The sequence below is a fragment of the Melanerpes formicivorus genome, unplaced genomic scaffold, assembly GCF_026170545.1.
Source record: "Melanerpes formicivorus ecotype bairdi unplaced genomic scaffold, bMelFor1.0.p_v2 SCAF_18, whole genome shotgun sequence".
Taxonomy (NCBI): domain Eukaryota; kingdom Metazoa; phylum Chordata; class Aves; order Piciformes; family Picidae; genus Melanerpes; species Melanerpes formicivorus.
Window position 1 is genome coordinate 11660102 of NW_027142370.1, and position 26749 is coordinate 11686850.

At 44.2% G+C, this 26749-nt stretch overlaps 1 protein-coding gene across 7 annotated transcripts in view; it reads left to right on the top strand.

The window, feature by feature from the left end:
* The window catches only part of RGS12 (regulator of G protein signaling 12), a 98361-nt gene that overhangs the window by 45941 nt on the left and 25671 nt on the right, over window positions 1-26749 (top strand). For all 7 annotated transcript variants that reach the window (XM_068149639.1, XM_068149640.1, XM_068149638.1 and 4 more), the window contains 9 exons: window positions 6872-7041; window positions 11594-11686; window positions 14381-14524; window positions 15963-16142; window positions 18843-18996; window positions 20239-20315; window positions 22102-22302; window positions 23987-24060; window positions 25835-25961. In XM_068149639.1, coding sequence (XP_068005740.1) covers window positions 6872-7041; window positions 11594-11686; window positions 14381-14524; window positions 15963-16142; window positions 18843-18996; window positions 20239-20315; window positions 22102-22302; window positions 23987-24060; window positions 25835-25961 — 1220 coding nt within the window. The remainder of the gene's footprint in view (window positions 1-6871; window positions 7042-11593; window positions 11687-14380; window positions 14525-15962; window positions 16143-18842; window positions 18997-20238; window positions 20316-22101; window positions 22303-23986; window positions 24061-25834; window positions 25962-26749) is intronic.

Consider the following 26749-nt stretch of genomic DNA (forward strand, 5'->3'; position numbering starts at 1 on the left):
TAAAGCAAACCACTGTTTGCACTTTGTGCACTATAAACCCAGGGGAATTATTTCCTCCCTCAGCTGTATTGCTGGTTTGTGAGCTGCATTGGCAGTGGGGGCTTGCTGTAGCTGTGTTCCACTGTAACATCAATAATTCAAGTTCCTTTAGCAGCAGTGGCAAAAGGTCTTGGCTATAAATTATTTATGCAGCATTTTATAATGCTCTGTGTTAAGGATGCTATTGCTTTCCTCTGCTTGGAGCCATGCAGCTAAAGAATCAGTTTGTTTAGAATGGTGTCTGGGGGTGGGAAATGCTTTAGCTTCCCTCATCCCAGCTTCACAGAGGAGAGATGCTTTAGCTTCCTTCATCTTGACCTGACAGGAGAAATGCTTTAGCTTCCCTCATTTCAGCCTCACAGAGGACAAATGCTTTAGCTTCCCTCATCTCAAGCCTTACAGAGGAGAAATGCTTTAGCTTCCCTCATCTCAGCCTTACAGAGGAGAAATGCTTTAGCTTCCCTCATCTCAGCATCACAGAGGAGAAATGCTTTAGCTTCCCTCATCTCAAGCCTTACAGAGGAGAAATGCTTTAGCTTCCCTCATCTCAGCCTCACAGAGGAGAAATGCTTGAGCTTCCTTCATCCCAACCGTGCAGCGGAACAATGTGTCCTACAGTAAGACTAATCTGCACCCAATGGGTTCCAGGACGTTACAGCTGAACTTGGTATGGATTCAGAAGGATGGCTTTCAGTGAATGCCTTGAAGTATTTGATTAGGTGGCATCACAGTGGCTCTTATCAGCTCTATCCAGGTAATATATTGAGTGATTAACTGAAATATCTTCATTATCTAAATGTGTGCATTCTGATGATTGCAAGAAATAGGTGTAGCTTCTCACAACAATAACATGTATTTGGAGGTTCTGTACTGTTTATGGATTTGATAAACCAGTGCATACAAAAACCCATCCTTAATTAATTGTATTCACTCACTGCTTTATATGATTTAAAATGAAAACTTTCAAAACCATCTTATCCTGTCAGCTTTCAAGATTTCAGTTGATTAAATGCCTTGCATTGTCTTACACAGTGTTGGTTCTGTAAAACAGATACAACCAAGACCCTCCATAGAATGTATAACTACAAAAGGTGTAAAATGTTGGGCTTTGAGGATTTGTAGGAAGTCTTCTATTGCCAGTTCTGTATTTGAAGGAGGTAGTAAATGAAACTGAAAGCTTGCACAGAAGGTGGTACTTCCAGGTTAGGTATGATGGCTCTTGATCAGAACAGAAATAAATGTAGGTCCTCAGGATTTGGGATGCTTGAGTGAGGAGCCTCCTTTCACAGGGTATGCAGGATGGGTCAGTGTTCCACACAGGAAGGAGAAAGGCAGGCAGCAGGTTGAGGAAACATCGCAGCACTGCTGAGTTGTCCATGCACCTGAGTTGGGATTCCCACAGTAGACTCCTCTGGCATCCTGAGATCCCCAATATCTAGTTTTCTTGTATTAAACACTTACCAAGAAGGTGGAGGCCCCTTTGCACAGCAGCCATTTGTGGGTGGTAGTCAGGGCTCTGTGATTCCTCTGGTGATCATCACAGAGTGATCAAGAGACCAAGTGTGTGACTGGGCTGGAAAGTTTGCCCCTTGCTGCTTTCTAAGGTGGGCTCTGCTCAGCGTGCAGGAGCTGTGGGAGTCAGGAAACCTGACACTGATATCTTACCCTGGAAACATTCCTCTGCAAAGGGAGTGGAGCAGGAGTTAGGGCTTACACAATCATCGTTTAAGCTTGAGTTGGATAATTTCTGTGCTGCTGTTCTAGTTTGTGAGGCTTTTCTTCCTGTCTGACCCTTTTTACTTGGCTGTTTCTGACTGGTGTACCTGCACTAGGTTGTAACTGGTTTAATTGCAACTGTTGATCTATGTGGTAAAAGAAACTAGAATGATCAAGCCTCTTCTGGGAAACAGCCTTGTTCTGCTTGGTTTTCAGGTATTCCATCAGGAATCCCTAGAGATTTTAAAAGCAAGCTGACTTCATTCTCCCTTGAAGGGAAAACAAAGCAGTGTCAGGGTTCAGTATCAATTCACAGAGTTCTTTCTGAGAAAAACCTGAATTAGCTACACAAAATCCACCAGCATAGGAGCAGTTTGCTGTGAATGAGTGATCCCTTAATGCTGCTTTAACATGTTGGAGGACCTGTACCAGTAGCTCTCAAAGTTGTTGAGAGTCTCCTTGTGGTTCATTTGTTTTTGTGGTATCTCCAGAGCTGGCAGCTTACCAGAGGAAGGAGATTCACAGAATGGTAGGGATTGGGAGGGACCTCCAGATATAGAATGGAATGGTATGGAACGGAATAGAATTAACCAGGTTGGAAAAGACCTTCGAGACCATCAAGTCCAACCTATTACCCAGCGCCATCTAATCAACTAAACCATGGCACCAAGCACCCCATCCAGTCTCTTCCTAAACACCTCCAGTGATGGTGACTCCACCACCTCCCTGGGCAGACCATTCCAATGGCCAATCTCTCTGTGAACATCCAGCCTAAACCTCCCCTGGTGCAGCTTGAGACTGTGTCCCCTTGTTCTGTCATCTGCCAGTGTAGTGCAGTTCAGAGCAAATCTAACTCCAAGCAGCTGTAGGGAGCAGGCGGCTGCTGGCAGTAATGGGGTGGTAGCAGTCACCCACTGGGTCAGCACCTGGGGTCTGTAAATGCAGGTGGAGCTTCCTGCCTGCCATGGGGATGCTGAGCAGCCACCACTTGCAGCGAGGAAGGTGAAGCTGACCTGCTAATGACAGCTCTGCCTAGCTTTTTGCAATCCCTTTGAGTCCTAGGGCACTGTGACTTGTGGATTTAGAGTTGAGCCCTGTTGGCTGCTCCCTAATTTCCCTCTTGTCAGCCAAACAGGTTTAAATGGTTTGCTATGTGGGCTGAGTTTACCTTTCTGATTTTGTCTGAAAGGAACTAGGAAGTTTTGATTATTTGTCACTGGAGAACACTGGGGACTGAACCTTCTAGGAGTGAGGCAGGATCTGAAACTGTTCCAGATCTATGAAGCAGTGGGTGTCTATTTATATCCTGGACCGGGAAACAAAACATCTCCACCTGCGGAATTAAAGCAAAATACTTCAGATAATAAGTTTAGATATCATTCTCCTCGGGATTCACATTAGCTTCCTTCACAGTAGTTTCGCTGTGAATAGAATAGAATAAACCAGGTTGGAAGAGACCTTCAAGATCATCAAGTCCAACCTATCATCCAACACCACCTAATCAACTAAACCATGAAACCAAGCACCCTATCAAGTCTCATCCTGAACACCTCCAATGGTGGTGACTCCACCACCTCCCCAGGCAGCCCATTCCAATGGGCAATCACTCTCTCTGTGTAGAACTTCTTCCTAACATCCAACCTAAACCTCCCCTGGTGCAGCTTGAGACTATGTCCTCTTGTTCTGGTGCTGGTTGCCTGGGAGAAGAGACCAACCCCCACCTGTCTACAGCCTCCCTTCAGGTGGTTGTAGAGAGCAATAAGGTCACCCCTGAGTCTTCTCTTCTCCAGGCTAAGCAGCCCCAGCTCCCTCAGCCTCTCCTCACAGGGCTGTGTTCCAAGCCCCTCACCAAATTTGTTGCCCTTCTCTGGACACGCTCCAGCAAGTCAACATCTTTTCTAAACTGAGGGGCCCAGAACAGGACACAGGACTCAAGGTGTGGCCTAACCAGTGCAGTGTACAGGGGCAGAATGACCTCCCTGCTTCTGCTGGCCACACTGTTCCTGATACAGGCCAGGATGCCATTGGCCCTCTTGGCTGCCTGGGCACACTGCAGGCTCATGTTCAGCCTACCATCGACCGGTACCCCCAGGTCCCTTTCTGCCTGGCCGCTCTCCAGCCACTCTGACCCCAGCCTGTGGCACTCCATGGGCTTGCTGTGGCCAATGTGCAGAACCCAGCACTTGGATGTGTTCAATCTCATGCCGTTGGACTCTGCCCATCTGTCCAGCCTGTCAAGGTCCCTCTGCAGAGCCTCTCTACCCTCCAGCAGATCAACTCCTGCCCCCAGCTTGGTGTTGTCTGCAAACTTACTGATGATGGACTCAGTGCCCTCATCCAGATCATCAACAAAGATGTTAAAGAGCACAGGGCCCATGTGGTGACAGGTATTCTCTAATGAAGCCAACAGTTGACCTGGCTATGCTTTTTCTTGCACCTTAAAGGAAAAAGTGAATAAATACTTGTTGGAAGCAAATTTGGCATTATTTGCTGAGTGTTTTTAATCAGCTTTGATTGATGATAAGGCAAAGGAAAATATCCCTGTACCTGATGTGTTATTACAGCCCTCAGTTATTATCCTTGTTGATTTTCCAATCTGGTTGATTCTATGATTCTATGATTTTCATTCTTCCCTAATACAATTCTGTATTTTGGTCTTACTTTGTCTTAAGCAATAGCTTTGCTTACAGAGGTTCACAGCGTTTTAACTGATGGGTCTTAGTAAATACTTCTGAGCTGCAGAATGCATTTAAAATAGCCTCAGAACGATGTTTACACACAGACTTTTAAATTGTTTTCTTTAGAGCTATTTTTATAACTTTTCACACACACACAGAGTCAGAGAATGTTAGGGTTTGTAACTTTTTTTTCCCCTGTGTGTGGAATGTTGGTATGTTTTCGAGCCCAAGCAGACTGGCAAAGTGATTAGTGAGCGCTGAGCCTCAGCAGGCTCCTCTTGTCTGCTGCAGCCCTTCCTCCTCATACAAGCAACCCCACTGAAGCCTGTGAACTTGCAGTGATGGTTCTTGAAGTGCAATTAATGGATGAGGGCTTACATCTTAGATTTGCTTAGATTTGTTTAATTCCTGTGCTCTGTTTTGTTGCAAAGTCAAACGTTACTGGAATAAGCCTCAAAAAAACCAAACACTGTGTGCACAGTTTCTGGAGCTTAAAGTACAAACTGTCATATTGTCTTAATGGCCTGTTAAAATACTCTGTGCAAATGGAATGTAGTCAATTCATGCAGTAATATTCCTGAAATAATTGCCAGTTTATTGAAAGAATTGGCCCAGGCCAGGTTGGATGAGGCCTTGAGTAACCTGCTCTAGTGGAAGGGGTCCTGCCCATGCAAGTGGTTGTGGAAACTAAGTGACCTTCAAGGTCCCTTCCAACCTAAACCATTCTTTGAATTCTCTGAATCTATGTTTTCTTGTGGCTGTAACTATCTTTGAATGATCCCTTTCTGCCCTCCCTCCCCCAAAGTTCATGCTTCCATGGTGAAGCAGTAATGTTTTGTAACATTAAATTTGGAAAGGCGAAGTGCTTTGAAATGTATAGCAGGAAAGGAGACCTTGGGTGATCTTATGTAGTGAAATTACTCCTGGCTTTAGTTAGTCCAGGTGATAAACTGAGTCAAATAAGGAACAATAAAAAATGCCATTGTGATGAACAGGCCATGTCTTTCTGGTTGTGAATTCAGGGGTCTCAATTAGTTAACATTTATAGTGAGCTGTATATCTGCTTTTCCTTTTGGCATAGAATCATTGAGGGTAGCATGCCTTTTATTTGAGGACATTATTTCCTCACATCTATTACTGCTGATTTTCCAAAGAATGGTATGTCTGCTTTTGTCTCATCACAGATTCTCAATCAGTTTGGCACCTTTCTAGTGCAACCTTTCCTGCTCAAAGCAGGGTCTGTTGTGGGATCGGCGCAGGTAGCTCAGGGCTTTATTTGGTTGTGTCTTCAGAGTTAATTAAACCTCAGATCACCTCTGTGAAGTGTGTGAGTACAACATCAGTGTTGACAGAGAGATGGGGACAGTGGTGGTTTGTAGGACAGCATTGCAACAAAGAAATGAGAAGTTTGAGCAGGACCCTGTTGATTAATTCCCTCTTCTGCTTAGGGCAGCAGTTTCTTTCACCTTTATACCTCCCTGAACCACTGTCACCTTTTTGGTGTACATTCTGTTTTCTGATAAAGGTGAGGTTAATGCTTGAAATGATTAGTTAGGCTGCTCCACAAGGTTGTGTTTTCCTCAGTTCTCTTTGGGTTCTTGTTAATGTTTTTCTCACAGTACCACAAGCACTTTTATTTACTCCAGATCCAAAGATTCTGGTCACTTCTCAGCTTGCAGTCCCTGGAGTATTGCATGGTGTTGGCTCACGTCTGGAAAGGAGCCATGGATCCCTGTTTTTATCAGAAGCCATGATGAACTGAGGATCTATGGTTTGATACCTCTGCTTCCCATGGATGAGAAAGCCATCCATTACCGGCTCATTTTCTTTAGTATTCTTTTCCTCAGTTGACTCCTTTCCTAAATTTGCAGTATCCAACAGGAGTCTTCATTCCCATGTGAAAATTCACAGAGTCTTTACTGCCTTAAGTAGATAGGAAATTTTCCTGTCTCCTATCATCAAATAGGGTTTTGCCCAATTTCTAGTGAGCAAGGGGGGGTGGGTCTTGAAGGTCTGCATTCCTTGGATAATCTTATGAGGGACTGCAGTCTATGGGGTGAAGGATGTAAGCAGAAAATTCAACTGCAGTTCATATTGTAGAGAAGAAAAAAAGCTTTATGCCTGCCCCTTTTGCTTCTGACAAGGGATTGCTTTTAAGATGCTCATTTACTTTTCTTTGCAGTGGAAGAGAAGAAAATTCAGAGGTGTTTGGGGTTGATTTTCCTATGCAGGTGCTCCTAATAAAAATGGGGAAGGGTGGTCAGACAGGATGATCTTCAAAGGTCTTTTCTAACCCAATGCATTCTGTGATTCTATGATTTTGAGGTCCCCACTGCTGTGATCTTGAGCAGGAGGTGTGATAAACTGAGGAAACGATGCTGAAGGGTAAAAGGGAATGATTCCTTGTTGATAATTTGTTTGTCTTTGTTCTTTACCAGAGCTGAATAGTACTGATTTAAAAGACTGCATCAGTGAGAACAGCCTCAGCAGCAATGCCAGCCTTCCCAGTGTCCAGAGCTGCCGACGCCTTCGAGAAAGGAGAGTTGCAAGCTGGGCTGTCTCCTTTGAGCGTCTGCTTCAGGATCCTGTTGGTGTTAAATATTTCTCGGTGAGTTTGGGGGGGCAGTCTCAGAATCACAGCATGGGAGGGGCTGGGAAAGATCTCCAGACATCATCAACTCCAACCCCCCCTGCCAAAGCAGGATCACCTAGGGCAGGTCACACAGGAGCGCATCCAGGTGGGTTTTGAAAGTCTCCAGAGAAGGAGACTCCACCACCTCTCTGGGCAGCTTGCAGCAGAGCTCTGTCACCCTCAGTCTCATCTTCATGTTGAGATGGAACCTCCTGTGTTTCAGCTTGTATCCATTGTTCCTTGTCCTGTCACTGGGCACCACTGAAAAGAGCCTAGCACTGTCATCTTGATACCCACCCCTCAGATATTTACAGACATCGTTCATATCCTCTTTCAGCCTTTTCTTCTCCAATCTAAACAACCCCAGGTCTCTCAGTCTTTCTTCATAGAAGGCATGTCCAAGTGCCCCAGTCATCTTTCCAGTAGATCCCTGTATCTCTTGAATTGGGGACCCCAAAACTGGACACAGTATTCCAGGTGTGGTCTCACCAGGGCAGAGTCAGAGACCTTCCAAAATACCTGACACTGCTGCAGTCATTTTCCTGTGTTCTTTGTTCATTGTCATCACTCTCCTTACACAGGGCAAGAGGCAGGAGATCATTCTTACACAATTGTTCTCTGAGCACCTTTCTAAGCTTAAACTGCTTCACAGCTGAGGAAGAGTTGATAGTAACACACACACTGCTGTGCATTGCTGGTGACCCAAAGTTTCAGCTAAAACTGGAGCCTGTGTTGTGCTTTGTATGTAAACTTTTCAAAAGCTTCCCCATTTTGTAAACCAGTTCCATTTTTGTTCTATTTGTACAAGAGAAAGGCAACAGATTCCTAAGGTCTGGTTATTTGTTCACATTTATCCATTGGGATGTTTCATAGTTTCCATAGTTTCATTCAGGGTTGGAAGGGACCACAAGGATCATCTAGTTCCAACCCCCCTGCCATGGGCAGGGACACCCCACACTAGATCAGGCTGGACAGAGCCTCATCCAGCCTGCTCTTAAACACCCCCAGGGACGGGGCCTCGACCACCTCCCTGGACAACCCATTCCAGGGTTTCACCACTCTCATGGTGAAGAACCTCCTCCTCACATCCAGCCTGAATCTCCCCACCTCCAGCTTCATTCCATTCCCCCTAGTCCTATCACTACCTGATATCCTGAGAAGTCCTTCCCCTGCCTTCCTGTAGGCCCCCTTCAGATACTGGAAGGCGACAATTAGGTCACCTCGGAGCCTTCTCTTCTGCAGACTGTACAGCCCCAACTCCTTCAGTCTGTCCTCATAGGAGAGGTGCTCCAGCCCTCTGATCATCCTCGTGGCCCTTCTCTGGACACGTTCCAGCACCTCCACATCCCTCTTGTAATAGGGGCTCCAGAACTGGACACAGTATTCCAGGTGGGGTCTCACCAGGGCTGAGTAGAGGGGGAGGATCACCTCCCTCGACCTGCTAGCCACACTTCTCCTGATGCAGCCCAGGATCTGATTGGCTTTGCGGGCTGCAAGTGCACATTGAGAGCTCCTGTTGAGCTTTTTGTCCACCAGCACCCCCAAGTCTCTCTCCTCAGGGCTACCCTCCAGCCAGTCACTGCCCAGCCTGTATTTGTGCCTGGGATTGCCTCGACCCAGATGCAGGACCCTGCCCTTGGTCTTATTGAACTTCATGAGGTTGGCCTGTGCCCACCTCTCCAGCCTGTCAAGGTCCCTCTGGATGGCCTCCCTTCCCTCCAGCGTGTCTGCTGCACCACACAGCTTGGTGTCATCAGCAAACTTGCTGAGGGTGCACTCAATGCCACTGTCCATGTCCCCCACAAAGATGTTGAATAAGATAGGTCCCAGGACTGATCCCTGAGGGACTCCACTTGTCACTGGCCTCCACTGGGACATGGAGCCATTGACAGCCACTCTTTGGGTGCGGCCATCAAGCCAGTTCCTTATCCATCTAGTGGTCCACCAATCAAACCCATGTGTCACCAGTTTGGAGACCAGGATGTGGTGCGGGACAGTGTCGAAGGCTTTGCTCAGGTCCAGGTAAACGACATCAGTTGCTCGCCCCTCATCTATTATGTTGGAAGCCACGTAGAAGATTTTGTTTTTCAGTGCAGCTTTTCTTCCAGGAAGACCTTAGAGCAGCCTTCCAGTACCTGAAGGGGGTTTACAGGAAAGCTAGGAAGGGACTTTTTATAAGTGCTGGTAGTGATGGGATGAGAGGGAATGGATTGAAGCTTGAGGAGGGCAGATTTAGCCTGGAAATTAGGAAGAAATTCTTTAGGGTAAGGAGGGGAAGACGCTGGAACAGGCTGCCCAGGAAGGTTGTGGGTGTTCCCTCCCTGAAGGTGTTTGTTAAAATAAAGATTGCACAAGTGCATGTGTTAGGGAAAGCCAATTTTAAGAACAACTGGAGAGTGTTGAAATTGATGGTGTGCAACACATCTCCAGAGCCATTGCTTGCAACCTGGCTGTCACCACACTGCAGTTACAAATTTGTGCAGTATTCAAGCATTGAAGTATCTACATTTAATTCATGATTACATAGTAAAGCATCCTCATGCCTTTGGAATTCAGCATGCAGAGGCCTTTCCTGAGGACAGCTTTGTCACAGGGCAGGAATGACTCTAAAAGGAAAAAGATTTTGCATGTTGTGCAAATAGTCACTGATTAGAGAGCAGTCATCCAGGAAATGAGAGACCTGATTGCAAGTTGCTTCCTCGAGTGGTTCAAGCCAACATCTTCAGCTTTTCAGCCATGCTTGACAGCTCCTAGGCTACATCATGTCCCAACTGGGGAACCACTTCGTCCTCTTGCTGAAGCTGAAATGGTGTACAGCCTCTGTGTGTCCAGAAAGGAAGCAGGAGACTGACTGTAGATTCGTAGTGAAGGAAGTGAGTGGGCAAGTAGGGAGTTGAGTTCTGGTTCCTGCTCACTAATTTGATTCCCTTTTAATCTGTAATTACATGTTAAATGTAGAAATGTCCCCTGACTACTCTCTGGATTGTGTCTTTTACATGTCTGGTGTGTCAGGTTAGGTATCTGAAGAACTTCTAGTTTCAGTTGAGAGCTTGCTTGTGTCTTTAGACTCCCTGTACTGTAGTTTAGCTCCATTTCTTTCTTAAGCTGGACTCCCTAAACACTACCCAAATGTTAAAACCACAAAGTGAAGTTTGGGGAATTTCTGTGAAGATTCCTCTTACACTGCTTTCTGCCACTGCTGTTGTATGCCAAGGAAGATTGAGTGATACCAGTGTGACATTTGGGTCTAAGCTGTGGCTTGGAGGCCACAATTTCCAATTAAACTGCTACCTAAAGCATTAAAGTATGAACAAGCATTGGTCCAATGACATGAGTGCCTCATTGTTCAGAGGACCAAGTTAATTATTTTTTCTATCTCCTCCTCTTTGGTTAAAATGCTTTAAAAAAAAACCCCACATAGATGCTGAGAGAATATTGTATTCCCCAAACTTGAATCAGGGCCAGTTTGTGGCTGCTCAGTTTCCCAGCTGAATGGGGTGCCAGTCTTCATTTGGATCTTTAGATGCAATAAGAGAAATGTCCTCATTGTTGTGTGTTGTACTGGGAGAATTTTTATTTTCCTCTAAGAATATATTTTCCAAGGAGAACCACATCAGCAAGCAGTGATAAAAGACACTATCAAGTTGTTATTTGATGCAGAACGACGCTGTAATGAGTGCAGAATTAATTACAGGCACTGCCCAACAGACATCCAGTCTATTATAGTGATAGAACTGCAATTAAAGACAGCTGGGTTACAGGATGAGTTTTAAATGCAGATATAAAGCATTACCATAGAGTGGCTCAGGTTGGAAGTGACCTCAAACATCATCTGCTCCAACCTCCCTGACATGGGCAGGGATGCCTCTAAACTAGACTCAGCTGCTCAAGGCCTTATCCAAACCAGCCTTGAACACCCCCAGGGAGGAGGCAGCCACAACCTCCCTGGGCAGCCTATTCCAGAGTCTCACCACCCTTGTACTGAAGAACTTCTTCCTAACATCCAGTCTAACCCTGCTCCCTCTCAGCTTCAAACCATTCCCCCTTGTCCTGTCTCTGGACACCCTTATGAATAGTCCTTCTGCCGCCTTCCTGTAGGATCCCTTCAGGTACTGGAAGGCAGCTCCGAGGTTCCCCAGAATCTTCTCTTCTCCAAGCTGAACACCCCCATCTCCCTCAGCCTATTCTCTTAGCAGAGGTGTTCTAGCCCTTGGAGCATCCACTAATTTCTGTTCTACTTAACATGAGGTTTCAAACTTCATCCCTGTATGTGCAAATGGTTTGGTCAAATGCTTCTTAATTGGATCCATTTAAAAAGAAAGAGAATGAGCAGAAGCTGTACATATGTGTTGGGTGATAAGAAGGAGAAGCACTAGATGCATGTTAGATGTGCATATTTACTTCAGAGGAAAAACTGGCTGAGACTGAAATATTGCCCTTATCCAAACTCATCAAACATCATAAATGTGTTGTTTGAAACAAGTGACTTCTTTCCTCTCAGACACTTCCCTACTTATTTTCCCCCTAGGAATTTCTGCGGAAGGAATTTAGTGAAGAAAATATCTTATTTTGGCAAGCCTGTGAATATTTTAACCATGTACCTGCACATGATAAAAAAGAGGTAAGTCAGTGGGCTATTTCAGTGGAATCACAGAATGCTTTGGGTTGGAAGGGACCTCCAAGGATCATCCCTCCAGTTGGCAGGAGCATCCTCCACTAGATCAGGTTGCTCAGAGCCTTGTTGAACTTAACCTTGAATATCTTGAACGTGAACATGTCCAGAGAAGGGCAACAAGGCTGGGGAGAGGCCTTGAACACAAGCCCTATGAGGAGAGGCTGAGGGAGCTGGGATTGTTTAGCCTGGAGAAGAGGAGGCTCAGGAGTGACCTCATTGCCCTCTACAACTACGTGAAAGGTGGTTGTAGCCGGGAAGGGGTTGGTCTCTTCTCCCAGGCAACCAGCACCAGAACAAGAGGACACAGTCTCAAGCTGTGCCAGGGCATGTTTAGGCTTGAGGTGATTGGAAAGTTCTTCCCAGAGAGTGTTGTTAGCCACTGGAATGTGCTGCCCAGGGAGGTGGTGGAGTCACCATCCCTGGAGGTGTTCAAGAGGGGACTGGATGTGGCACTTGGTGCCATGGTTTAGTCATGGGGTCTGTGTTTATAGGTTGGACTCGATGATCCTCGAGGTCTCTTCTAACCTTAGTTATACTGTGATACTGTGATCTCCAGGGATGGAGCCTCACCTACTTCCCTGGGCTACCTGTTGCAGTGTTCCAGCACCTTCATGGTGCAGAACTTGTTTCTAACATCCAATCTAAATCTTCTCTTGTCCAGTTTCTAAGCATTGCCCCTCATCCTATCACCATAGGCCTCTGCAAACACTCCCTCTGCAGCCTTCATGTAGATCCCCTTAAGGAACAGTGTTGGGTCTTCAAAAATGGTTACTTCTTCAATTATTGGAGCTGTGCTTAGTTTTTGCATTGAGACTTCACTACATTGGGTTGGATCCTTGGTGATATTTTCTCAGTCCCCTGAGAGCACTGTCCCAAGTTTAAGATACTAGATGTATCTAAACTCTGCTGAAGTACAGAGGTAGCACTGTAGAAATGAGCTATGTTATCCTGGATGATGAGAAGTGTAGCTATAGTAGTCCAGTGCAAGGGAGCTCAGAATGAGTTAATTTAACATGTCAAGGAGAGGTAGCAATTATCCTCTGTCCTGTTCTTTTGGCCAGGCTGCCTCCAGTAGCCAAGGTAATGTGTTTATAGCTACATTAGCTGTGTCTGTTACTGTAAGTGGAATCATGTTTGCTCACAAATGATGAGAATCTCCATCTCCTGTACCCTACACTTGTGAGTTTTGAATTCTGTGCAGGTTGGCAACAACTCTGTCTACACCACAGCCAAATTGAATCAACTTTACACTGTGGAAACAGCTTCATCTCCCAACCCCCCCTTTGTTCTTTTCTGGACCACTGAGGGGGTTTTTTCACACCCCCCCCACTTACTTCTGTCTTTGAACAATGTATTTTCTGAGCACCACCCTTAAGGGCTCTGAGCACAGTTTGGTAGTTTCTTCATTATGTCCAGAATGTGGGTGTTGCAAAGCAAGCAAGCTAATGATAAAGCATGGATGGGTTTGACTGTTAATATTCATATAGAAACATCAATTTTTTTCTAGCTTCTCAAAAAATAAGATTAGAGGAGTTATTTAAACAGTGATTGCCATGAAAAAGGTCTAATCTCTAAAAAAAATCTAATGTCCTTTGTAAGACAGCATTTCACAGTATCACAGTATCACCAAGGTTGGAAGAGACCGCAAAGACCATCGAGTCCAACCTATCACCACAGACCTCATGACTAAACCATGGCACCAAGTGCCACGTCCAATCCCCTCTTGAACACCTCCAGGGATGGTGACTCCACCACCTCCCTGGGCAGCACATTCCAATGACGAATGACTCTCTCAGTGAAGAACTTTCTCCTCACCTCCAGCCTAAACTTCCCCTGGTGCAGATGGAGACTGTGTCTCCTTGTTCTGGTACTGGTTGCCTGGGAGAAGAGACCAACCCCCTCCTGGCTACAGCCACCCTTCAGGTAGTTGTAGAGGGCAATGAGGTCTCCCCTGAGCCTCCTCTTCTCCAGGCTAAACAGCCCCAGCTCCCTCAGCCTCTCCTCACAGGGCTGTGTTCAAGGCCTCTCCCCAGCCTTGTTGCCCTTCTCTGGACACGTTCAAGTGTCTCAATGTCCTTCCTAAACTGAGGGGCCCAGAACTGGACACAGGACTCAAGGTGTGGCCTAACCAATGCAGAGTCCAGGGGCACAGTGACTTCCCTGCTCCTGCTGGCCACACTATTCCTAATGCAGGCCAGGATGCCATTGGCCTTCTTGGCCACCTGGGCACACTGCTGGCTCATGTTTAGGTGGCTGTCAACCAACACCCCCAGGTCCCTCTCTGTCTGGCAGCTCTCAGCCACTCCGACCCCAGCCTGTAGCTCTGCATGGGGGTGCCGTGGCCAAAGTGCAGCACCCAGCACTTGGACTTGTTGAATGCCAGATTTGATTGTCTTCACTTTTATTGCTTTCACACTTTAATTGAACTTTTATTTCGATGACAGCTTTAAGGAATATGTGATGAATCTTTGCAATGTGAAAGGGAAATCCTTACTGATGTGCACAAAAGTAACAAAAGCTGTTGAATGAAAACTGCTGATCTAGTGAGGAAAGTGGAATGGCTGTGTGGTTTGGGGTGGTATGCCTGTCTTAACAGCAGGAGTTTACAGCAAACATACATTTAGCATTTCTTTTCTGTAGCTTTCTTACAGAGCTCGGGAGATCTTCAGCAAGTTCTTGTGTAGCAAAGCTACAACCCCAGTTAATATTGATAGCCAGGCACAGCTGGCAGATGATATTCTCAACTCCCCACATCCAGATATGTTCAAGGAACAGCAACTTCAGGTAACCATAGAGAGCATGACTGCTGCACATTTATGGCTGTTGTGTTTTCCTTTGAAGACTTTAAAATCTCCTAAAAGTACTTCCCATGGTGTATGTTTTATGTCTAAAAAGCCATTGAGGGCAAGGTCATGCAGACTGTTAGCAAGTGGTGAGAAAAGCTGTGTGATGAGAGGCTGCTTGCCTGGTTTTCTGTACATTTGCATATGTGTAGAGAATTGCCATGAACTGAAAAAAAAATAATAATCCTCAACCTGCTGTTATTGAAAAGAAGATTTAACCCAAATGCATCACTCCAGGTGTTGCAGCACCCCTGCATCTGGTGCTTGCATAGGGCATGTGCGTGTGGTTGCCTCTTCTCCGTAGTGGACAATTGTCTGCACAGAGAGTGTCTAATTTCAGTGAAAAAGGCTTGTAGAATGTGGCTGTTGTGTTTAAAGGGTCTTTATGCTCTAACAGAAGTGTCAGAGAGCTTATTGAAGCTGTGGGTGTCTGCAGAGCTCTGCAGTGGATGTATTTTCAATAATTATTGATGCTCAGAACGCAACAACAGGATGTTGTGATGTAACAGAAGGATGCACTTTATCTTTTCTGTGGAGTTTAATTTCCTTCTTTGTTTTTTTTTTTTGCCCCTAAGTAATCTCTTTGGTAACTCTCTCACCCTAACAGTTTATTAGTAGAAATACTATTTAGAAAGCAAGGATACAGCCTTGACTGCATAAATGAAGCAGGTCACAATCTTAGTCTTCATGCAACCTCAGGTCATGCTCTTGGGACAATGTGAGCTGGTGCAGTACCTTCCTCCATCTGCAGAGTGGAGGTAAAAGGTTAGTTTTAGCTGCTGGTCTGGTAGCTTCTAGCATTCCAGCTACCCCACATGCACCTCCCAAGGCTTGAGGCTTCTGTGGGGAGCCAGGATCTTCCCAGACATTTTTTTCTTGCATTCCTCCCCTTGGCTTTGTGGAGCCCGTGCCTGAATTCCTCTTCAGCCTCTCGGAGTTGTTTCATGGAGCAGGTGGTTTCTTATGAGTTTGGTGGCTGGGCTGCTGCAGGATTTCTTCCTCCTTTGAAAATACTGTGTCCTTAGGTTGGCAGGCTTATGAAGTGGGTGAAAAATGCTGATGTGAAATATTGCTGTGGGTCAGCCCCAGCCCTGTGGTCTGTCTGGAGGTGACCTACTTATCTCAAATTGCCAATGCCTCTCTAGTTCTTCCATCAGGTTCCCTCAGTCAGACCCATTCCTCCCACTGCATTTTTCTGAACCTGTGCTAAGGAAATAGATCAAAACATGTTTCACTTCAAACTGATGCAGGACTAAACAAAGTCTGTTTACAGGTTAAATCCCAAATTTCGTGACAGTTGCCTGTTGCCAAATAGCTTCATGTTTTTGATGCGTGATTTTAAGCTTATGTAACCATTATCCATTGCATCTTATTTTCAGATATTTAACTTGATGAAGTTTGATAGCTACACTCGCTTCCTGAAGTCCCCCCTGTACCAAGAATGCATCTTATCTGAAGTAGAAGGTCGTGCTCTCCCTGATCCTCAGCATGTTCCCAGCAGCCCCACCTCTAAGCACAGTATCAGTTCAGAGAAGTCCAACATCTCAACACCAAAAAAGGTTACCTTTGTGTTGTTGTTATCTGAAAACTCTGTTCTTGGTGATTTGCAGGTTCTTTAGAAGGTCAAAGATCATAGAATCCTAGAGTGGCTCAGGTTGGAAGGGACCTTGGAGATCATCTACTCCAACCTCCCTGCCGTGGGCAGGGACACCTCTCAACTAGACTCAGCTGCTCGAGGCCTCATCCAGCCTGGCCTTGAACACCCCAAGGGAGGACACAGCCACAATTTCCCTGGGCAGCCTATTCCAGAGTTCCACTACCCTCATACTGAACAACTTCTTCCTAAGATCCAGTCTTAGACACTCTATAAAACCCTATTAGAATGCTTGTTTGGTGGTGCAGACCAAAAATCATTACAAAATCTTTATATATGCAGGAAAATACTTAATTTCTTATTTTTTTTTTTAATCCATACCTTTGAATCAGGATTCTGGCTGTTTATTGACTTCCTGAATAGAACTGTGAGTCTTTGTTATTCTTCTATGTGTACAAGCATTATTATATGTGTACAGATAAAAAAAACAAAGAGATTATTTTAGTGCATCAGTTCAGAAGCTTATTCTGCCTGGATACTGGGATGAAGCTGTGGTATTTTAACCTGTCCTGGCTGCAGATATTTTAGAATAGAATAGAATAGAATTAACCAGGTTGGAAAAGACCTTTGAGATCATCGAGTCCAGCCTTTCACCCAACACTGTCTAATGAACTAAACCACGGCACTGAGCACCCCATCCAGTCTCTTCCTAAACTCCTCCAGTGATGGTGACTCCACCACCTCCCTGGGCAGCACATTCCAATGGCCAATCTCTCTTTCTATGAAGAACTTCTTCCTAACATCCAGCCTAAACCTCTTCTGGTGCAGCATGAGACTGTGTCTTCTTGTTCTGGTGCTGGTTGCTGGGGAGAAGAGACCAACCCCCACCTGGCTACAACCACCCTTCAGGTAGTTGTAGAGAGCAATAAGGTCTTCCCTGAGCCTCCTCTCCTCCAGGCTAAGCAACCCCAGCTCCCTCAGCCTCTCCTCCTAGGGCTGTGCTCCAAACCCCTCCCCAGCTTTGTTGCCCTTCTCTGGACACCTTCCAGCAACTCAACATCTTTCCTAAACTGAGGGGCCCAGAAGTGGACACAGGACTCAAGGTGTGGCCTAACCAGTGCTGAGTACAGGGGCAGAATGACCTCCCTGCTTCTGCTGGCCACACTGTTCCTGATACAGGCCAGGATGCCATTGGCCACCTGAGCACACTGCTGGCTCATATTCAGTCTACTCTCAACCAGTACCCCCAGGTCCCTTTCTGCTTGGCCACTCTCCAGCCACTCTGACCCCAGCCTGTAGCGCTGCATGGGCTTGTTGTGGCCAGTGTTTAGAACCCCGCACTTAGATGTGTTAAATCTCATTGCAGAAGCTATCAGAGAAGGCTCAACTTACTCTAACTCATCTTTGCAGAGGATAGTGTTTTAATTTCCTGAGCTAAGCTAATTCTGTCTAAAAGGGAGTCAGTTGCTTAAAAATGAGACCTCTGCTCATGCTGATCTCGACACTTTATTTAGACTTTATTTTTTTGTCATGTAGATAACACCACCATGCTATTACATAACCCTTGGGTAAATTATAACTTTGCATTTTCCATGTCAATCACTACACATTAGCCCATCTGCTATTAAGTATTTTTATGACTAGGAGCCTTTTTACTAGTGGCATTTTAAGGAATTCTCTAATAACATAAGAGGAGTAGTAGCTTGTGAAAATCAAGTTGAATCTCCGACATTCCCAATGTTAGTGTTCTTCAGCTCTAATAAATACTTTGATCATGCTTGTAAATGTTAAATAGTACTTTAGCATTGCCTTTAAATGTAGATCATGATCAAGCCTTGCCTAGGGAAAATACCTGCAATGAAATTGTGTCTTTTGATAGCAGGGCAGGGGGCCTTTCCACATTACCTTAGGCTAGGGCCACAAAGATGTTTGGAGGGGGCTGGAGCACCTTTGCTATGAGCACGGGCTGAGGGAGCTGGGGTAGTTCAGCCTGGAGAAGAGAAGGCTCCAGGGAGACCTTTGAGCAGCCTTCCAGTACCTGCAGAGGGCTACAAGAAGGCTGCAGAGGGACTGTTTCCAAAGGCCTGCAGTGACAGGTTAAAGGGCAGTGGTTAGAAAGAGAAGAGGAAATTGAGATTGAATGTTAGAAACAAGTTCTGCACTGTGAGGGTGGCGGAACTCTGGAGCAGGTTACCCAGGGAGGTGGTTGAAGCCCCATCCCTGGAGATATTCAAGGTCAGGCTGGACAAGACTCTGGGCAACCTGATGTAGTGGAGGATGTCCCTGCTGAGTGCAGAGGGGTAGGACTAAATGGCCTTTGGAGGTCCCTTCCAACCTAAACCGTTCTATGATTAGTGATGAGCTGTGGAGAGCTCTTTGATGTTTTCAGAAGCTCTTTCTGGCTTATTTCCAGGTACCTTCATGTACTCCCTACACAGTAGCACATTCTCATCTATGTATTTATTTCTGTTTCCACTGGGTTTTGGGTTTTCTTTATGATTGCTACTGAAGGGTATGCTGGCAAATGCACTTGTGGGTGGGGTAAAGGAGACAGCTAACCTGAGGATCACACTCTTGTTTTGGGAAGCAGTGTGGGATGGTTTATTTTCGATAATACACTTGCAAGTGTGATCCAAGCAATGATTTCATTGTGTTTTGGTGATAGCTAAGTGGTAAATCAAAGTCAGGAAGATCTTTAAATGAAGAGTCAGGAGAAGAAGACACTGAGAAGAAGAAAAGGGGAACGTTTTTCTCGTGGTCAAGAAGTAAGAGTTTGGGAAAATCCCAGAAGAGAAAAGAAAATGGTGATTATCCAAATGGTGAGTATCCACATCCCTGTAGCTGCAAAGCTGTTTCAGCAGTAATGTGATTGGTCTCACCGTGTTTAGCTTGTATCTACATGCCTCCTTGGGTGTGAAACTGTCAGAAGGTCATAGGGGAGCTAGTATCACTTCAAGCTTTGTGGAAGCAGATGTGCAAATAAATTGGTTAAAGCCTCAGAATATTTACATTTGCTTTGATTGACTTCCAAGAGACTTTTTCTCCTTTGCAGTAGGCTGCATTTCCATGTGCTGGCATTTGCTTTTGCAAGCAGAGAGCTACTGTTAATAGTAAGAGAATTTCAGCCCTTTACAGAAAAGTTCTGGAGCTGTGTGTGCTTATAGTGCTGTAGTTCCAGTAATGAAAAGTGCCTCTCTCTGCATTATCCTGCCTTTCTTTTACTGGTACCACACAGCTTTGGTCACTTTTGAACACTCTCACTGCATAATTCCTCCTTTTCTGACTAAAATGCAAAAAAAAAGACTATTCAGAGCTGTGAAAACTCTTACAGTCAGCTGCTTTGTGACTGAACTGATGTTGAGAATTTGAGGAAGAGCCCCCTGATGAAAGCACCTGGCTGTGGCCTCTGGAGGAAGAGGTGAAAGTTTTGTATTAACTCATTCCACTTAGTTAGAAGTAACAAAGAAATTCCACAGAAGCACCAAACTTGAACTGTGTCCTTACTGTGGTTTCTTCTTCTCTATTTTTATTGGTTGAGGCCCAGACTCACAAGGTACCTCTGCTGATCTGGATGGTTTGAGTGTTCTCATTGTATGTGAAAACTCATCAGAGACATTTGCAAAGATCCTGGAGTCGAATTTCTGAGTATGACCAGTGATTGGCTTGGATTGGCTTGGATTTTAGTGTACTAACACCATCCTTATTTTAAAACCATTTATCTCCCTTCAAAATATCTGAAGAGAGAGAATAATTTTCAAATCTTTAAAAACATGTAGAGATGTCTTTTTTTAGAAGAGGGTTAATTTATTATTTCCCTGAAGTCTAAAAGCAAGTGGTGCCCAAGGGTTACATAACCACGAAATACTTGACCCAAATATTGGTTTGGTTTTCCATCCTTCAGTGCAACGTAAGAAGAGTTGGTGTTTTATCCTTCCATTAAAAAAAAAATCCCATTATTTTTCTGGCCAGAGGAGCTAACAAATGAAATAACTTTTTGTGTTATAATAGATAATAAACATGAGCTTTTTTTCATACTGATTGCTGATTCTTTCCACAAACAGATTCTATTCAGTCCAATGGATTATCATACAGAAGGGAATCACAAGGCTCCATGTCATCAACTGCTAGTCTTGACCTGGTAATGGCTGGCTCTTACTAATTAAGTGGGGAAGCAGTGATTTACTGGTTTTCCAAGTAGTGTGAAGTAATTTGTTTGAAAGAATCCTTTGAGAAAGCTTCTTTAGGTGATACAGTTAGAGGGCAAGATGTGATATTAAGCAGTTCTAGAATACTAGAAATGTAACTGAGGTTGTGTTCATCTCCTGCTTCTTATTTTGTCCTTGTAACAGGCAGGTGTCCTTTGCATCTTGTCTGTCTTGACTTCAGACCACCAGTAAACTTCCAGAACAAAGGGAGCTATTGTAGCTCTTTTAAAAACAGCTCTTCCCACTTACCACACCTTTGAGGTTCTGTTCTGAGCAACCACATTTTGAAGCTTTCCCTCTCTGACCTGTATGCAAGTTGTGTGAGGCTGATTTCTGTGACACTGGTTTCTGTGACACCAGTGTCTGTCCTGCCTCATTCTTCTCTGTTTCTTTTAAAACTGTGAGTTTTTCTCCTTGGCATTTTGACTTCATTCTGCTCTTAAAATCTGAGGAAGGAGAGGTAGGGAATTTTGTGGCAAAGACTGAGATTTTGTCATAGCATGCAGAAGAAGAATCAGTCAAGTTACTATGATTTCTGCTCTTCAAGTTCTACCTTCACAGTGTAAGGCTAATCACAGTATCACAGTATAACTAAGGTTGGAAGAGACCTCGAGGATCATTGAGTCCAACCTATCAACACAGACCTCATGACTAGAAATGTAATGAAACACAACATGAAAAAACAGCATTAACAATAGAACATAAATGTAATACTCCAAATTCAGTTTAACTACATTGATGTGGAGGAAGAATGTAAATAAAAGAACTTGGAAGTTCTTTTGGTGCTCTTGGTTATCCCTCTACTAGCCTGGATTCTAGCAACTCTGTGGTTTTTCCTGTGCTGCAAATATTGCTCAGGAGCTTGAATAAGGGAAAGCACCAAAGCTTCCCTAAAGCTACATTCCTCCTTTCTCTCCCTCTCCAACTGAACAAGACAGAGAGTCACTGTGGTTTGGATGAGAAGCAGCAAGTAAAAGAGAGAAAGCATGATGAATACTCTAGAAGATGCTGCTAACAGTACTTTTGTAGTGTCTTTTTAAGTCATAAATGAGCTCTTTGTTGAGTTTTTTAAGCTACTTTGGACATGTCGTAGTAGTGTTGCTCTAGAATGAAGGTTAATGCTGTGCCCTTTGGCCTTAATCCATAACTTCTTGTTCCCTTCCATATAAGTATGGTTGTGAAGTGAATACCTTTAAATGTTTAGTTTCTCTGTGGTATATTTGCATGTGGAGCATTCAGGTTGGGTTAAAGAAGGAGGAAATTTTGTGTGAGGAACTGGGACTGTTCTTCATCACTTAAATTGATCCCCAACGTGCCAGTGGTAGTTTTCACAGCAGCAGGTCATTGCTGGGTATAGATAATTGAACTATTTGGAAGCTAAAGAATTTACTTACTTACTACCCTTTTTGACTAGGGGTTCTGTGCTGTAGTTGGAGAATTTTGTAACCTGCTTTGCTATCTAAAACTTCATCTCTTCACCTCTCAGATTTTTGCTGTGCTGTTATCTTTATCTAAATAGATTTTATTTTTTCCCAAGGAATTAAATCTATCAGATATTGATGATATTGGGAAGGGTTTCTGAACTGTAATCATGGTCAAAAGTGTGTTTCTTGGCTTGGTTTAATTGGCACAGACTCTTTGGTTTATGCACATTCCTGGTTTTCCCATGGGACACTGACTTTGCATCTTTTTATGTATTTTTTTTTTCCTCCTGTCAAGTCTGAGCCCTCAAGATTGCCTGCATTTGCACCAGATAAAGAGAAATCACCCAAATACTGCTGTGTAAACCTTCCAGATGGTTCATCCAGCAAAATGGCTGTTAAATCTGGATTCTCCATCAAAGAGGTGCTATCTGGGGTCTGTGAGAAACATGGCATCAACATAGCTGCAGTGGACCTTTTTTTAGTTGGAGGTGATAAGGTATTGCATATTCTCTGCCTCTTTTTGAACCATTTTCCTAGACATTTCATTAAATAAGGAATTCTGTCCTCTCAGTAGTAATAGAGAGCTCCTGGTTCTATCCATAGCTTTACAATCCTAGTTAATTGAAGGAGTGTTTCAGTGGTGCAGTACTGTGGTGTCTACATGACAGAAAGCAGAGGAGAGCTTGTGACAAGGATTTCCTTGTAATGATGATTTCATTTAGGTATCTAGTCCATGTAATTTACCCAAGGGAAGGGTTAGCTTTTGCATAATTAAAATTATCCACAAAGAAAACAAATGCATTACAGTAGGTTTCTTCACTAAAGCAGAGAGGCATAAAGTCAGTCAGCTGTTCAAAGGTGAATGTGATGAATTTATGCTAAAATGAAGGTGCATGTTTTAATACTGAGAAAAATTTCCAAGGTAGGCATCTGCACTGATGGGAGAGGAAGGGTGATGGCTCTTATTCCAACAGCAGTGTCTCCAAATCAAAGAGAAGCTGGGTATATGACACATTCATTGTCTCAAATTTGTGCTTGTGCCTCTATGTGATTACAATGACAAACCCCAGCGAGTGGCCATAGTTGTGCCTGCTCTTTTAAAGCCTTTCAACTTGCCATATATTTTAATGCATCAATCTAATAGTTTATTGAAATTGAAGGACCTAGGCTTGTTTTAAAACACTGAGTTCCAGAATACCTGCTGGCTGCAGTGGAAGTTGAAGCTTAGAATCATAGAATCAATAAGGTGGGAAAAGACCTCAAAGATCATCAAGTGCAACCTGTCACCCAACACCTCATGTCTGTTAGACCATGGCTCCAATTGCCATGTCCCATCCCCTCTTGAACACCTCCAGGGATGGTGACTCCACCACCTCCCTAGGCAGCACATTCCAATGGCCAACAACTCTCTCTGTGAAGAACTTTCTTCTCACCTCCAGCCTAAACTTCCCCTGGGGCAGTTTGAGACTGTGTCCTCTTGTTCTGGTGCTGGTTGCCTGGGATAAGAGACCAATCCCCTCCTAGCTACAACCTCCCTTCAGGTAGTTGTAGAGAGCTATAAGGTCTCCCCTGAGCCTCCTCTTCTCCAGGCTAAGCAACCCCAGCTCCCTCAGCCTCTCCTCACAGGGCTGTGCTTGAGGCCTCTCCACGGCCTCATTGCCCTTCTCTGAACATGTTCAAGAGTCTCAATGTCCTTCTTAAATTGAGGAGCCCAGAACTGGACACAGGGCACAAGGTGTGGCCTAACCAGTGCTGAGTACAGGGGCACAGTGACTTCCCTGCTCCTGCTGGCCAGGTCATTGTCTCAGGACTAGACAAAGTATAGAATGCTAGAACAGCTCAGATTGGATGCGACCTCAGAGATCATGTAGTCCAACCTCTCTGCCATGGGCAGGGACACCTCTCAACTAGACTCAGCTGCTCAAGGCCTCATCCAGCCTGGCCTTGAACACCCCCAGGGAAATAAATCAAATAAACCACAAATAAACAAAAGTAAACCACACTGTAATGATGTTGCACCTCGTAAATGAATATCTGCTAGAATGCATGCAAGCTCTAGTAATGATTTTCTGAGTTATCTGGGAAAAAACCCAGCAACCAACATAGTTAGCAGTAAATTAATTATACACATTTTAAAATGAATTTACTCTTTCCTTTTGTTCCTGACATGTGCTCTGTAGCCACTTGTATTGCACCAAGACAGTAGCATCCTGGAGTCTCGGGACCTACGGTTAGAAAAGCGCACTTTATTTCGGTAAGAGGGAAAACCCCTGGCTTTGGCCACCCCACTCTTTGTCAGTGCACTGAAATATTTTGTCAGTTACCTGTGCAGAAAACAGTTGTTAATGCAGAGAAGGATTTGTCTGGATCCAGTAAAATAAAATCCAGTTGGCCATGCATTGCAACATCTTAGGTCGTAATCTGGGATGCATCAGGGGGTGTAAGGTTCGCATTCGTTGTACAGGCTGTTAGAAGAAACAGGCCTTAGTATCAAGCAAAGAGTCTCATGTGAAGAAGGAGGGTGACCTGATGTTTGTAACTGAACATGACTGACTTCTGTGTCTGGCAGTTAACACACAGTTTGAGTTCCTATTACAGTAAAAGCCCCATTTTTACTTTATCTTGCAATAACACTTATGCAAGAGGTAGACATCTAATCCTAGAATGCTTTGGTTTGGAAAGGACCTTAAAGATCATCTAGCTCCAACCCCCCTGCCATGGGCAGGGATACCTTCCACTAGACCAGGTTGCTCAAGGCCTCATCCAACCTGGCCTTGGACACCTCCAGGGAGGGATCCCCCAAGGGAAGCAGTGGATTCCTCACCACAGGACAGTTTGAGGATTGAGCTTGACATGGTGCTGGGCCAGCTCATTTCAACTCTACTATTACCTCCACAACCTCCCTGGGCAACCTCTTCCAGTGTCTCCCCACTCCCACTGGAAAGAATTTCTTCCTTATCTGCAGTCTAAATCTCTCTTCCAGCTTAAAGCCACCCCTTCTTGTCTTATCACTACAAGCCCTTGTAAAAAGTCCCTCTCCAGCTTTCTTGTAGGCCCTCTTCAGGTATTTGAAGATTGCTGTAGGCTCTGAATCTTAACCAAGTCAATGTTTTATATTACAATGAATGCAGTTATAATGTACTTCAGTAGGTGTTCACTGCTGTGCAATGTTGTTTTCTGTTATCCAGATTTTTCAAAGTGCTCTATTTGATTATTTTTTTTTTTCTTCCAAAATGCCAGAAAATGGTTTAATGTTCCAAAAACTGTAAAAATAAAACCAGTGCTGTGAAAACTCCTGAAACAATTAGTTCAGGACAAAGTCCTGAGGTAGAACGTTGGTGTTACATTATTGAGTGATGCTTTTTTTGAGTGATCAACATTTATTTTGTCAGGCATTCTTCATTCTGGCTTTGTATTGCCTCTGTTTAGGAAGCAGGGCTGGTTCTTATTTAAGGTTCTTCATGCTGACTGTGGTATATAGCATATTTGATTTTCCAAGTGGAGATTGAGCAGTCTCTTTTGAGGTGTGAGTTTGTTGAGATTCCAAATTAAAAAGGAACTCTAAGTGGGTGGTGCCATATGTTACTTGTGTGTTAATTAAGATGTAGAAATGTTCTAGGTGGTTTCCTTCTGTGGGTAGACAATGTGTAAGCAAAGCCACTCAAATATTTGGAGTGTTTTCAGACAGAAGATGACTGCTTTGTGGGTATGCTTGGTTACCTGAATGTCTGCCACTTCTGTGCCAGTTACCAGCTAATGGTTGGAATGGATCATTTCTGTTTAGTTGCTGATGTGTTCAAAGAAAACGGGAAGGACGAAGTTTCAGTTGTTTGGGTTTCCCATAGAATGGTTTTGGTTGGAAGGAATCTTCAAGATAATTAGTTCCAAGCCCCTGCCACGGGCAGGGGAGCCTTCCACTTGTCCAGATTGCTCAAAGCCTCATCCAACCTGGCCTTGAACGGTTCCAGGTAGGAGACACATTTTGTTTATTGGACTATTTCATTGATGTCTCAATCGGTGTGTTTCAGGCTGGATCTTGTTCCAATCAATCGATCGGTTGGGCTGAAGGCTAAACCCACCAAACCTGTAACAGAGGTCTTAAGGCCTGTGGTTGCAAAATATGGTTTAAATCTAAATGAACTTGTGGCAAGACTAGTAAGTATCTTTTGATGTAATTCAAGCTGAAGTCTTTTTTCTTTCCTGTCTGGAGAAGGTCATATGGTATTCCCTGCAATTACTCTTATCATTCCAATTAGACATTATAATCTGTATTTATAACTACATGTTGAGATGAAAATGCACAGTGGTCTATAACTATTGTTCTTAATACTAACTCACAGCTGTAGTCTGCATCTGGTTTCTGTTATCCTTCAGAATAAATTAAAAATCCTAAATAATAGAACCTGAGCCTAGCTTCTTCCAGAGTGCAACTTTTCCCATTATTAGCCAGGGAAAATTGCTTCAGATGAGTTAAAGCTATTGTTCCATTATCTTGGGAATCATTAAAGGCCTCTCACATAAAATTTCTGCAGCAGCAGTCTGGTCCAAACTCACTACCACTAAATCCTTGGCCAGCATTTTCTCTGTGATTCCATTGTGATGGGAGATCAAAGGAATGGAAAGGTACTTGGTGACTTTCTAGAATGTCTTTGCTGAAGCAGTCCCTGGTTTATAAAGTAGCTGAAAAAAACCCATCACTTCATTTAAGAAAATGATACAATTGACAGCATACACCCAATTTAGAGTATAAAATCATCTTAGACTTCCTCTGAAAAAACATGATTTGCTGAACATACACAGTGCTGAGTATTTGTGCACCCTCGTAAACTACATCATCTTTTTCTTCTCCTCCCCGCCCCCCAAGCCCCCCAAATGAAATGAATACTTTTAGAATAGCAGAAGAAAGATACTGAGGCTACACCAAACTACAAAAATGCTTTGCT